Source organism: Orcinus orca, chromosome 3, assembly GCF_937001465.1.
Source record: "Orcinus orca chromosome 3, mOrcOrc1.1, whole genome shotgun sequence".
NCBI classification, from domain to species: domain Eukaryota; kingdom Metazoa; phylum Chordata; class Mammalia; order Artiodactyla; family Delphinidae; genus Orcinus; species Orcinus orca.
The window spans coordinates 93,138,270-93,152,199 of NC_064561.1; the positions used below are offsets into that span (position 1 = coordinate 93,138,270).

At 41.3% G+C, this 13,930-nt stretch overlaps 1 protein-coding gene across 7 annotated transcripts in view; it reads right to left on the reverse strand.

The window, feature by feature from the left end:
- EPB41L4A (erythrocyte membrane protein band 4.1 like 4A) overlaps positions 1 to 13,930 on the reverse strand; it is a 365,694-nt gene that overhangs the window by 129,161 nt on the left and 222,603 nt on the right. For 6 of the 7 annotated variants that reach the window (XM_049707507.1, XM_004267456.3, XM_049707506.1 and 3 more), the window contains 2 exons: positions 12,914 to 12,991; positions 1,869 to 1,988 (listed from right to left, as the gene is read on the reverse strand). In XM_049707507.1, the coding sequence (XP_049563464.1) occupies positions 1,869 to 1,988; positions 12,914 to 12,991 (198 nt within the window). The remainder of the gene's footprint in view (positions 1 to 1,868; positions 1,989 to 12,913; positions 12,992 to 13,930) is intronic. The other variant, XM_033423779.2, reaches the window with a different exon arrangement.

Genomic DNA, 13,930 nt, shown 5'->3' on the forward strand with positions numbered 1-13,930 from the left:
TTTGCCCCATAATGTAACTGAATTATAGTAACTGTAATACTCAACAACTTTGGATTATTCTCTTTATCAATTTTATCTATAAATGATTATTCACTATTTACTATTGTCCCCAGATATGTATTTCGGCTTCTTCAAAGTTTATATATAGGATTTTTCCTAATTTCATTTTACTTTTCCCTTTATTTAATAAATGAAATTTATTATTGGCATTTAGTTGAATTTAGAGTGCTTTAGAAATAATCAGAAAAACTGAATGCTGTTTTTAAGATTTAATACCAAGTTACCAAAACTTGTGTATAATAAGTCTCTCATAGAAAAAGATTCCACATGGAAGGGTAAAAGCATAGTTGCAAAAGATATGCCCAGGACCATGCTGGGATCGTATCTTGGGGTTCTGTGCCTTTTGGTTAAACTGTCCACAATTACGGCTTGATTCTTCCTGTTCTAAACCTCTCTTTTTTTAATGGAATTAGGGAGAGGTGGTATGCAAGACAAAGGAAACTTTTATTAACTTCTGCTTTAAATTGAACAGTTTAGTTAGTCCAGACGAAAACAAATGGAGTAAAGAATAAATCTATAGGGTGTACAGTGCTTAGTGACTACTTGCAAATTTTCTATTAGAGAAGAAACAGACATCATTCGTTATGATGTACCACTGATAAAAACACACACACATTATGGGTTAACTTCTCATTCGAAAGCAAGTCCCTAAGACTGAGCAGAGTCCCCTAGGGTTATGGGGTGTTCCCTCTGGAGCCTGCTCCTGTCCTCTGTTAAACTGAGCTGGCACCCTTCTGCCCAGCTCCCTCAGAGCTCCCCACCTACCTCTAGAGACTGCCTCCCATCCACTCCCAGGCATCCTCCCACCGCCCTGCTGAGACACCATCCCTCCTTCCACAAGTAGGCAACACCAGACATCTAACCACCCAGGATCATAAAGGGATAGGTAGTTAGGTCCAGCTCACTTTAAAAAGGTATGCTTTGGGGCCGCTCTCGCCTTTTGATTTGGACCACATTCTGTCTATGGAAGGTGTATCTCCCAGGGCCTCTCACCTTCTAAGGTGGCCCACACTCTGACTATGGAGTGTGAATCTCCCTAACCAAAGCTGCTTTCCCACTTAGTTCTCAGGGCAGAGCCCCCTTGCCTGACCGCTTGTGCATACTGTATTAGTAAATCTACTTCTTGCACATCAAAAAAAAAAAAAAAAAAAAAGGTATGCTTTGGGACAAGAGGTGGGTGTGGACAGTCTAAATCTGGATGGTGCAAGCATTTTTGTTTAAGTATAAACTTTATCAGTGCAAAAGAAAATTAATTTGGGGAACTGGCAACCTCATCATCATGGGGTTATTATGCTCACACATGGCACTGCCTAGCAACAGAAGGAGCAGGCCAATCTCAACACGGCTGTAATGAATCACTCACTGACTACTGCTCACAAATGGTGATTTGATGGGAAGTTATTCACATCTGGTTTAATCTGGAACAAGACTTAAGAGGATTCTGCAGACTCAAATTGAGATAAGCAGCAGGTATTTCACCAACTGCCAGGCTCCAGAACAAAGGAGACTATTCCTACTTATTCAGTTGAATATATACCTTTGTTTAAAAACAAAACAAGACATGATTTTGAGATCCTTGTTTTTTATGACATTTTGCTTTGGCTGTGCTCCAACTTCTACTGCTTCAGATATAGTTGATGAGCATAACAAATGTAAGAAGGTATCTATGACAAATAAACAGTGGGATAATCATGGTTGAACTAAATCACTTTAGAAGACCTCAGAGAGACAGCCCAACGTGCCCTAGACTCTGCATGCTAGCAAAAGCTCGGAGTTTTTGAATCAAGGCATAAAAAGAGAGCACATACGAGCGAGATCTGTGCCTGGATCGTCTGTTGTTGGGGTCCGCCTGGTTTTTTTCCTTTTGTCTCCTTAGTACAGCTTCCCACTGAGGCGCCGAATCAACCATATCATTCTCCTGCCGTATTCTGAAAGAAAGACCATTCATCTAAAATTAACATCCACATATGTGGTGCTTTATCAGTTCATCCTAAACATGTTTTTAAAAGTTATTTCGCAATATTACCATAATCACTCAAAGCTAGGAATGTATTAACCGTATCAATATATCCTTAAGTAGATAAGTATATAATATTTATATATAAATACGTAAACATATACTGGTTATTTTCAGACTTCATCCCCGGCTTAAAATTTCCTAGTAAAAAGACATGTGTCAAAAACAAAACTCATTTAAAACATATTTAGGGGCTCCCCTGGTGGCACAGTGGTTAAGAATCTGCCTGCCAATGCAGGGGACACGGGTTCGAGCCCTGATCCGGGAAGATCCCACATGCCACGGAGCAACTAAATCCGTGTGCCACAGCTACTGAGCCTGCGCTCTAGAGCCCGCGAGCCACAACTACTGAGCGCACGTGCTGCAACTACTGAAGCCCGCACGCCTAGAGCCTGTGCTCCGCAACAAGAGAAGCCATCACAATGAGAAGCCCGCACACAGCAATGAAGAGTAGCCCCCGCTCGCCACAACTAGAGAAAGCCCACGCGCAGCAATGAAGACCCAACGCAGCCAAAAATAAATAAATACATTTAAAAATCAAACATATTTAGGTTTCGACTAAAGAAACAGTGGTGTCTGCTACACAGTCTTAAATCATGAATCATTTTATACAAATATACTAAGTAAAACAGCAATGAATAGTTTTCCTTTGAAATGCTCTTAAAAATTCACAAATTGTCCAAGTTTTCATGCACAATAAGTGCCAGATACGATTTCCATTTTTTTAAGACAAGAAGCTACAAATAAAAAAAGTTAAATGTGGTGCATAATGCCTCAGCAACCAAGTAGGCACAGAACATTCTGGTTATGCTGCTCGCATGTTTAAGAGGGAATGAGGGCTGAGCACTCAGCACTCAGCGTGGCCAGGGGCCCTGCAGGGAATGTAAAATGAGGGAAAGGGAAACTGGGGGGAGGGGGTACTGGGGGGCACAGGCACTTGCCATGTAAGAGCACGGGACAATGTTACTTAATCCTCTCAGTTTTTAAAAGATAATCCACAAATCTGGATTTTTTAAAAACAAACTCTTCTATTTTTTAAGTAATGGTAACCAATTATGAATGCGAAATACTGTATTGACCTGGCAAAACCCATCCATGGACCACACAGCCTGCAGAAGTTTCGGACTTTTGATGCATCAAGTCTTTCTAAAAAGAAGGGTGAGGTGTTACAGGGGAGAGAGGGAACCAAGTACTTAATTAAAGCAAGTGCTTAATTAATGTGTAAATAATGTCTGGAATGCACTGCAGTGATGCTGTGAAGCCATGAGTATTTCTTGCAAAAATCAAACACCTGTTATTTGAATCTTTGACTTTGAATTTATGTACGTTCTTGAGGAAGCTGCTCCAGGGTGTTTCTTTCACACTGCTGCTCCCGGGGCGTGGGAGAGCAGCATGGAATTTGCACGGTAATCATCCCAGTACTGTGACTGCATGAGCATAACTGCTTCGAAACAGAAATGAAAAGAATAGACAAGTCTGGAGTCATTTCTCTCACTGAACAGATGTCTTTCCGCTGCCCTGTTACAGCACTTAGTACAGACTGTGGGGTGGATTCCGCTGCCCTGTTACAGCACTTAGTACAGACTGTGGGGTGGATATCTGGATCTGCTTATAATGCAAACCAGTAGAAGAGTGACATATATTCATCTCACTTATACTCAAACAGAGACAATGGAAAGCAAATTCCAGTTTAAAAAAAAAAAGTAGCTTATGGGCTTCCCTGGTGGCACAGTCATTGGGGGTCCGCCTGCCGATGCGGGGGACGCGGGTTCGTGCCCCGTTCCGGGAGGATCCCGCATGCCGCGGAGCGGCTGGGCCCGTGAGCCATGGTCGTTGAGCCTGCGCTCCGCAACGGGAGAGGCCACAACAGTGAGAGGGCCGCGTACCGCATTAAAAAAAAAAAAAAAAAAGTAGCTTATGAGGAAGAAGCTATTTAAATCTCTCTAGATTAAAGAGGAATTGTGTTAAGTAAAAAATTATCTGTAACACATTTCAAGTCTTTGAACTGTATATATTTCCTCACTAAAGCTTTCATTCCTAATAGGCTATTATTTGAATATTAACAGGATACAGTCATGGTATTTTTCACAGATTCAAGAACATAGTTCCCTCTTCTAATGACATGTGCAGAGGAAATGAAAACTGAACATATGAATCTGAATATTAGAAACATCTGAAGAAAAGTATGAGAAGGTATACGACGAGGTCATAATTAGTCACTCTTTGAAGCAAACACTCTCACTTGAAAACTCCATGTGCGCATACACACACACGTGTATGTATATGTATTTTCATAGCCAGAACCTACACCTCTGAGCCATTCCATGTATCACATGACAGCCAGGGAGTGACCCACCAGACCTGCGGGGCAGGGGGGGGAACTGTCCTGGACTCTCCCAGGACTGAGGGATCCAAAAGCTAGGAAGAGACAGTGGGAAGGCGTCAGGCCGGCAAGGAGCTGTCTTCCCTCCCACAGGAACCCACACCTTGCATTGCCGGGGGTAGACATAACACCAGGTCCTGGCAACTCCTAAGCCTGGAGTCTTTTAGACTACAGCTTCCGTTCTGAGCTAAATCGCTGCACAGCTCGTGGACAGGACAAAATTCCACTAATTTTTTTTTTTTTAAATCGGTAAATCAGCATCCTTAAATATTTTTGAGAGGTCAAGCCTGCCAGCAAGGGTGAAACCTGACTGAGGCAAACATACGTTTCCTAGAGAAACATTCCTTAGACAGTTCAAAGGAAGCACAAGCAGTATATGCTCATTCTTCTATTGTGGAATTTAGCTGGCTACTTTCATACTGAGGCTTTACTCTGATAACAAAAATTAAAACTCCTGAGACAAGAGCACACATATTTCTTGTACCTTACTAGTAACAAGAACTAAATCAGAAAGAATTTCAGACGACGGCATGCACCTTTAACTTTTATTTTCCTAATCAAAAAGTCGAAAGTGAGGGCAGTGAAACCATGTCAGTTAATATCCTTGGGACCCACATGTTCCAAAGACAGTTGCCCTCTACTGGGGATACTCTTTCATAAATATTCTAACAAGGTACATTAAAAATGTAAGGCTCATTGGAGAGTCACAACAGAAGCACATTCTCCTGAGTAACGGGTGGTGTGGCTGCCTTAGTCTGTAATGAAGTTTGAAATTACACCCTTACAAAAGGCCTCTGGTTAATGGTACCTCATTACAAGAATGAAAGTGTCATTTCTTCCATCACTGAACTGCTCCAGAAAATACAGATGCTACATGGAAAGGAAAAATCCTAGCCCTAAAGGCAAGGATACTGTAACACTGAGTCCTTATGAGGCAGGAGTTAACTATTTTGTTTATGCATGAGTAACTAAAGAAATCTTTAAATGTAAAAGACATATCCTATCATGATTCTACCTTATAAGTCTCATTTCTCCTTAGGTGTAGCACACACAAAGTGTTGGTTTTTGCTCCTTTCCTGCTACATTTTAATTTTAATGTGGGGATTTACATTATGAAGAATAAAAACACTGTAAGCATTATATCAATATAGTACCTTTTAAAAAGTCAAAACGTCTTATATGACAGTCAGTCATGAAAGTCTTAAGTGGGGAAAGGAGTCCGTTGAAATTTTCACTGGGGATGTATTCATTTTCAAATGTTAAATTTAAAGCTGAACCTCAAAAAATGCTGTTTCTTTCCTGTATCCATTAAGGCAATAACTCTACATGCATCATATTTTGTCTATTTCCTCATGTACAACCAAGGAGAGTTAGCAACTGGGCTAAGAAGCCTTACCGTAAGGTTTTTGCTTTTTAATCAAGGTATGAGGGAGAGCATCGCTCTAGAATACAGCATTCTCCAATAACATTTCAGAATAAGAGAATTCTGATACATTTCCTCCATGTCTCACCAAACTTCAACAGCCTAATTTTTCAGGCTATCCGTGCAATTTAGATTTTAACTGCATTTGTCACTTAAAGTTTGCAAAAGGTTTGGAAGACAAAACGTCATATAATCGTTTGATAACAATAATGAAGATAATGACTGTTCCTAGTCTCTTCTTTCCTATCTTCCCAATTATAGTTCTGCCTCTTCTGCAAAATTCTTCACAGTACCAAATGAATTCCTATACAAATCCCCGCGGGTTTTACTTCATCCTCTACCTTTATCCAGGCAGTTTTGTTCTTAATAGGACCTTCCTTTATACCAGTTCTTAATTCATTTCTCATTCACTGAGATAAAGACCATGTGTAATACTGAACTTGAGAAATCTTAAAGAGCAAGTGTATAATGACGCTTCCATTTCTCATTTACTGAGATAAAGACCATGTGTAATACTGAACTTGAGAAATCTTACAGAGCAAGTGTATAATGACGCTTCCAGGCGATAAGAGCAATACCCATCGCTCCTGAGTTCAGCCTCGTTCCAGCTCTGTCATTATCTGACTCAGAGACCCTGGGCAAAACGCTTAACCTGCTTTGGTAGGTCTGTTTCTTCATCTACTGAATTACTGTAAAGATCCTTTCCAGCTTTAAAATTATGGTTCTCTATTCATGGTTTATTTATAAGCCATTCAGACATGGTAAAAAAAAAAAAAACAAAACTCTCCACTCTTCAGCAATAGCACAACTTCCCAGACAATTGCTTCATACAACCACTCCATCGGTAATATTAAATCTGCAGTTCCCAGCTGACTGTGGACTTGTGTTTCTCATCCACTGCTTATAGCATGGATCACATGCTATAAACCAGTCTTCTTTTTTTTTCAGTAGTTTTTCTTCCCTTGGGAAATTTATGTTGGTTCCAGGCATCTGTCGACATACTCCCTGAAGACCAGCAAGCAAAAAATTCATTTGCTTTTCCCACCTTCCCCCACCATCAATAAATTATTCTTATTTGCTCTTAAAGGTGATTCTATCTCTTCCACTTACTCCTTATGCTCTCCCGGCTAAAATGGGCCGCGTTTGGTGTCATCTCCCTCCCCAAACTCTCCTGCTTTCGTGATCCTTCAACCTGCTCTGCTTTTAGTCATCTGACAGCATTCCTCATTTGCTGCAGCTCCGCACTTCCACAGTCATCTCTGTCAACTTGGATTATACTCTGGAATCCCTAAATAATCCACATCAAATGTCTAAATCTTAATACAACTTATTAAAGTGGAAATCAGAACCCTGTGCCATCTGTACCATGGTGAACATCATTTCCATTGGCTCTGCACGAACTGCTCTCTCCCTACCCGCAATTTTTACCTGGTTTGCAGCCAGCCCCGACACTTCAATCAGGGACAGGGACAGGGACCGGGCAGGAGGGAATGCTTGCAACGAAACAGTTACCTATCTTCAGGCCATGTGGAAGAAACGTCCCTTGGTTTAAGTTTGCCATCATCAAAACCACATTTTTTCCCTAGGGCAGAGGGACAGGAATGCTTTGCTTTGTGTTATCCCTCTAACAACAACAAAACCCTGCCAAAGCCGTGATCTAGATCTCCCTGGCTCAAGTGTATTGTCCCTGTTAGCTGCAGTGCCACAGAGGATGGTTTCTTTCTTTTTTCAGAAAAATAATATCAAAGACCTGTGGAACACATTTAAAATACTTCAAACCATCTTAATCCATTATTCAGATACAGATTCTAAAAGACGTCTAAAAGCAGGAGGAAACTCTAACAACGTTTGTGGAAGAACAAATTCATGTTAGAAATACTGACTTCTTTATTGTGAAAGGGAGCTGGGCCCCACTTTGCAGATCCAACAGGACTTCAGATAACACTGAGCAGCGCTGAACATTCTCATCAATCGAATAGTACCTGCCCATGCAGGGCCCTTTGTGCTTTTCAAAGTGCATCCACTATCTCAGATCTTTATAAACCCCGTGAAGTAGGCGGGGCAGGTATTATCCCACTTTGCATGTGTGAAAATTAAAACTCAGAGGGTAAAGGAACCAGCTCCTAGGCACAAAGATCTTCAAAGCATCTTCAAAATTCGTAACGCACCCGTCCCTCGTTCTTTGTTCTGAGCTTTATTTCACCCACACGCGCACGCACGTGTGCACACACATCACCTCAGGTACATAACTCATGTGATTATGATGCAAACATCCCAGAATGAAACTTGGGAAAGGCCCAAATGGTCCCCTGTTGCCAATTTATTCTAGTCCAGCATTTACCCCCAGCTTCTATCATTTCTCTTACCCTTTTAATCCTCACCAGGCTCCAGAGTTACTTCCACTTTTATGCTTATGCAAAAAACACCAGACTAGTTCTCTGCCTCACTGCCCACCTCCTCCAAATCTCCCACTTCAAATCCTAAAAGCCTAGCAACACATCAAAGCTAATGACTGAGTAATCCACAGATCCTCCCCGGTGAATGCCCAAAGGAGTGCTGATTTTCATCAACAGCACAAAGGATACTTTGCAGACCGGTTTCTTTGAACGTGAAGGATATTTTATTAAGCTCAAGGTATTTTCAGGGAAAGCTGGTTTATGAAAGGCTTCACTCTGATAGGTCTACCTCTTAGGTCCTCCTTCAACAGACACTGTGGGCAAGTCCTGAGCATGGCCCAGGGGCTCAAACCCATAAAGACCAGCTGACTGACCCTTCTGATCTTAGGTACAAGATTCAAAATTCTAACTAGTAAAACATAATGCAATCTAATATTCACGTTAACTTCATGCTGTTTTGTACTTGGTAGGTTTCCAATTTGATGAATTTAATTCAACCGATGTTTTCCCAAATCGGTATAACAAAAAGTAATCTGAAAAGAAATTTGCAGCCTTTTAGTTTTCAATCCTACCAGTGAATTGAATCCTACCAATTCCACTTCCCAATATCAATCTATCTCTCACTATTTAGATCATAATCACCACTTCATAACTTTTTGGAGGTCAGACACCCCCTTAAGAATCTGATTAAATCTACAGACTATCGCCAGAAAATTGTATACTTAGAAACACAAAGAATGTTACATACAATTTCTTGGCGTTATGAGACCCCTAAAACCTACCCATCAATCAGAGGGTAAGAATACCTGGTCTGAAAATACAAATGTGTAAAGTTAGGGTAGATGGGGAAATGGAAGACAAGGTTAAAAGAAAAGTGGAAAAGGTTGGAAAGAGGGTGTAGGAGAGGTGGGGACAGCCAAAGGAAGAGGCAGTGCCTCCAAAATTAGATATTAAACTGTCCGGCTCCCTCCGCCAAAGTGCTATCACCTCTCAGATTTCATTTGGTCTTTGCAGTAACTCATTCAAGAAAGCAGATCAGGTAGTATGCACTCCATTTTAGGGATGAGAAAGCTAAGTTTAAATTTGTTAAATGAGCTGCCCAAGGTCAAACAGCAGGACATGGCAGAACCAAAACCCTGACCCACACCCTTGGGGGTTTTTTGACACATCACTGGCTCCTAAACAGAGACAGAAGTCAGAGAAGACAGGAAAGAAAGAGTGAGAAAGAAGCTAAGAAAAGAAAAAAAAGGGACCTGGGTGAGGAAAAATAATGTGATATAGTAAAAAGGGAGGCAAGAGAAGAGAAATGAAGATGAGGGTGTACGTAGAGACACTGAGGGGAAAATAAGGACTTTCTGTCATCTGAGATGTTATCACAAGAAACTGTGCTCCAACTTCCAGGTATTATACAAAGGGAGGAAAAATCTATTTTCTCAAATCTTAAAATCTAGAGAACTGTAGGTACCCATGCACATTATGAAAACAGTAAGGAAGCAACAACTGAAGTGAAAGGGGATTAAGAAAGACATAAACAATTCCCCAAAGGAGGCTCGAAGCCTCTGGTATTGTCGGAAACTTCTGTGGAATGAAACCCTGCAGTTACTGCACAGCCCTCACCATCTGGCCTCATTAGCTCTAGACCCAAAACTGACAGAGGGGGTGCTTATCTACAGTTATAGTTTTCTAAAACTGAATCTAAACAACAATCCTTGTTTCTGATACTAGCCTTCCAGAGTCGATGTGGATTATGATTTTTTTTTCATGGTTGTTAAAAGCCACAACTACTGCTTTGGATAAAGTTGATCTGTGAACATTGTCTTGTTAACTTGTGTTTCTCCGAACACAAAATCTGAGATACTGAAATTGTCATCCATGGGAACAGCAAGGCAGCTTAAAATCCAATGCGTAGACACAGTGAAAAAACAGTATTTACACAGAATTATCTCCAACCTAATAGGAGAGACCTTCCTTATGTTAAACAAACAAACAAAAACAAAAACAAAAAAATGGCAAGAAAGAGTAGCATAGGAAAGAGCATCCCAAAGACCACACACGGTCTCCAGAAAGTCTCTCTGGAACTCTGTCCAGAGTTCCACTGGACACTTCATGGGCTTCAAAACAGTGCCTGAAAAGCAAATGTGCACAGTCTTTGTTCCTCTGCCTCAGGCTACAGTTCCCCTGGGGAGACAGGAAAGTGGGGTGTGTCGGGTGCAGGCTCTGGTTTCCAAAGTGAGGAAGCATCCGGGTCTGCATTTAGAGACCTTGCTGGCAGGAAGTAGAACATCAACATGTTCAAGATTCACTTTGCCCCATTCTAGGGTTACCAGAGTCCTTTAATAAAAGTACAAAAGACGCCGGTGAGAGCTTGGTTGGGTCACGTTCCCGACCAAAATAAGGAAGGACAACTGAGGTTGAAGAGATTCATTCTCTCCCCCAAAGTAGAAAGTCAGACATCATTTGACAACCCTTCATTACAGACACAAGACATACTGTGTCTGTAATGGGACCATCAGCAGGGCCGCAGTATAAATAAATACTCAGACCCTTGTACCCCGAGGTGGAATGACTGGGTTCTGACAAAATTTTAAAGGCTAATAATGGGACGGAGGGGTTAGCGGCAGCATTGCGTAATGGGTACGTGGCACCCAGGGGCAGTGTAATGTGTTGCACCATCTTTCTCTGCACACTGTACCCACACCAGGATTTTCAGGAGTGGATATGGGAACTGCAAGACATGTTTCTTCCTCTGCCCACTTTTTGCTATGCCTCTGAGAGCTAGAGTCCAGACCTCATCTTCTACAGACACAGGCAACTTGTATAACCCTAGGGCAATATCTCTGCAGGTAAAAGAAATGATTTTGAAAACCTTTGTGTCAGTGTGTTTTGAAAGCAATTTCTCATTAATAGCCTTACAAAGTACATTTGCATTTAAACATTCAGAACCACCATCATTCTAAAATACAGTACAAAGAAAGCCAGTCTAAAAAATTGTTCATGAAATTGGGGTGGGAGGAGAAACTGGGGTAGAGGGAGAAAACACCTAGAAGGAATATTGAAACCAGTGCCCCTAGATCAGTAATGAGCTATTTAGGAACTTGTTGGCAACCTTTAAATAGTGTTTCATTTTAATAGCAAATGTCACCGTGAGCATTTTGGCCTGAAAAGACACTGTTTTTAAACAGGTTACCTTCTGAGAAGTTGAGAATAGAGCACCTATGAGCTCAACTTAGAATACACCAAGCAAAACAGAAATATATTTATTAAGATACTGGCTTGATCAGTAAGTACAAATGGGGGAGGGAGGCTGTTCTGTTTGTTAGTTTTGCTTTATTTTGTGTTGTTTATGCAGAAATACTGAATTTTAGAGCAGGAAGAGGGTACCTGAGGGAGATCTACCCTCCACACTTGGCTTTTTATAGATAAAGAAACTGAAATCATTTCCTTGAGAAAGGTGTCCTTACACACTGAGATCTCACCTCTATCTAGTGTGATGCCAGCCCCTAAGAAGGCTCCACATGGAAAGCTTCCTAAGAAAATGGCCCACTCTTATAATGCTATCTGGGCTGTTATTATACAGGCTTTGTAGTTAGAGAGGGAGGCCAATTCAATGCATGACCAGCACAAGAGCTCTGAGCACTAAAGAAGGACCTTGGAGATTATCTTATCCAACTTCTTCATTTTACAGAGGAGAAAAAGACGGCCCAGAAAAATAAAGCAACCAAGCAAGACTCCACGTCAGGTGAGAACCGGTTTCCCAACAGTGGCCCTACGGACATCCTTGGGGCCAGGTATTTCTTTGCTGTAGAGGGCTGTCCTGTGCAGTGGAGGATGTTTAGCAGCCTCTCTAGCCAGCAGCAATCCCCCCCTACAATTGTGACATCCAAAAGTATCCCAAAACATTGCCAAATGTCCTCAGGGAACACAGGGAAAGACAACTGTCCCCATTTGAGAACCACTGGGTTGGAAACTGGCATAACCAGTAACCAAATCCCTCACCTCGCCAACCTGGTGCTCTTTCATTATATGATCACTTGTTTTCAAATAAGTATTCCAGAACTAGGAAGAACTGATTAGTGCATTAAGCCATCACTGACATTGATTACATGTCAAATCATGTTATTAACAAGCTCTTAAGAATAAGTCTTAAAGATATGAACTAATTGCATTTACCTATCTAACTGTGTGCGCCTGGCACGAATATAAACACGTATTTGCATGTACACATACATAAGGCTGAAACTATGCAACTATGAGTGTCTCGTTTTTTGGCTGGGCAAAGGATAGTGATGTCATGTTAAAAGACACTTCAGGGAGAAATCGCTCTACAAATGGTAAAATTTCTTACCAGCCTTAAACAAATTCACCATGTGTTGTACCTAAATATAGGTCATCATCTTTTTTATTAACAAGAAGGAACCTCACTGTCAAATTGTTTAATCATCTTATTATAAAGATAAGAAACTCAGTCCAAAGAGCTGAGGTTTCCTAAAACCGTGCTTTAAAATCATGCCAGATTCCTTCTTAAACACAGATGAGAAAAATCAGGCATAGAAATTCATAGGACACACAGCTTCTATGACCAGCGGTAGCCTCTGATTTCAGAGTTCCCGTTAACCACGACCTTCCAATATTACCTGTTTCTCTTTTTCCGGTGTTCTCTATTAGAATTTTCTGATTCACTACCACTGCTTGTGTTACAGCGTGAGCGCGACCTGAAAACAAAATAAGAGCAAAAGGAAAAAAAAACACAACCCACATTTATGACAAATGAAAAATTTCAGAAAGGTTCATGTTGGTTCTTTAGAATTAATTTTGCAGTAAAATTACTAATCCAAACATAAGTAGCTGTCGTACCCTCTCCCAGTCAGAGTTTCTCTGTTCAGCCAGGCATCTGAATGTCTACAGAAATGAGAGCAGATTAAAGCAAATGTCACCATGCTCCCTGAAGGGACCACAGAAACAAATACTTCCAACAGAACTCTGACGTGGAAAAGCTAAAAGCCCCTGGGGTGGACTAAATATGGACATAAAGTCCTGTCAAACCCCTACCTTCATGGAGAAAGGGAGAGTTGATTTCCCCTCCCCTTGAATTTGTGCTGGTCCTGTGACTGATTTTTACCAACAGAAGAAGGTGTAAGGGATACTCTGCCAGTTCTAGGACAGTCTCTTAACAGGGCTGGTAGCTTCTGCTTCCTTCTAGCCACCTAAGTTAGCCAGGTGCAGAGACCACAGACAGAGAGAGGTCCCAGATTGCCAGCCATTCTGCCAGGGTCTAGCTAGACTAGCTAACAAACAGAATCACACAAGATATATATGGCTGTTGTTATGTTCAACCACCAAGTTTTGGGTGGTTTTAATGTAGCAAGAGATAACCGAGGGAATTCCCTGGCGGTCCGGTGGTCGAGACTCCACGCTTCCACTGCAGGGGGCACGGGTGTGATCCCTGGTCAGGGAACTAAGATCCTGCATGCCACCGCACGGTGCGGCCAAAAAAAAAAAAAAAGAAAGAAAGAAACAAACAAAAAGAGATAACTGAGACAGCTCCTCTAAGGCAAAAGGAGCAGAAAAAAGAAAAAAAGAGAAACTCCTAAGGATGTTAAGAAAGGAAGACTGAGAACCAGTTGAAGCCAAAATTGATATTTCAAAGTTAA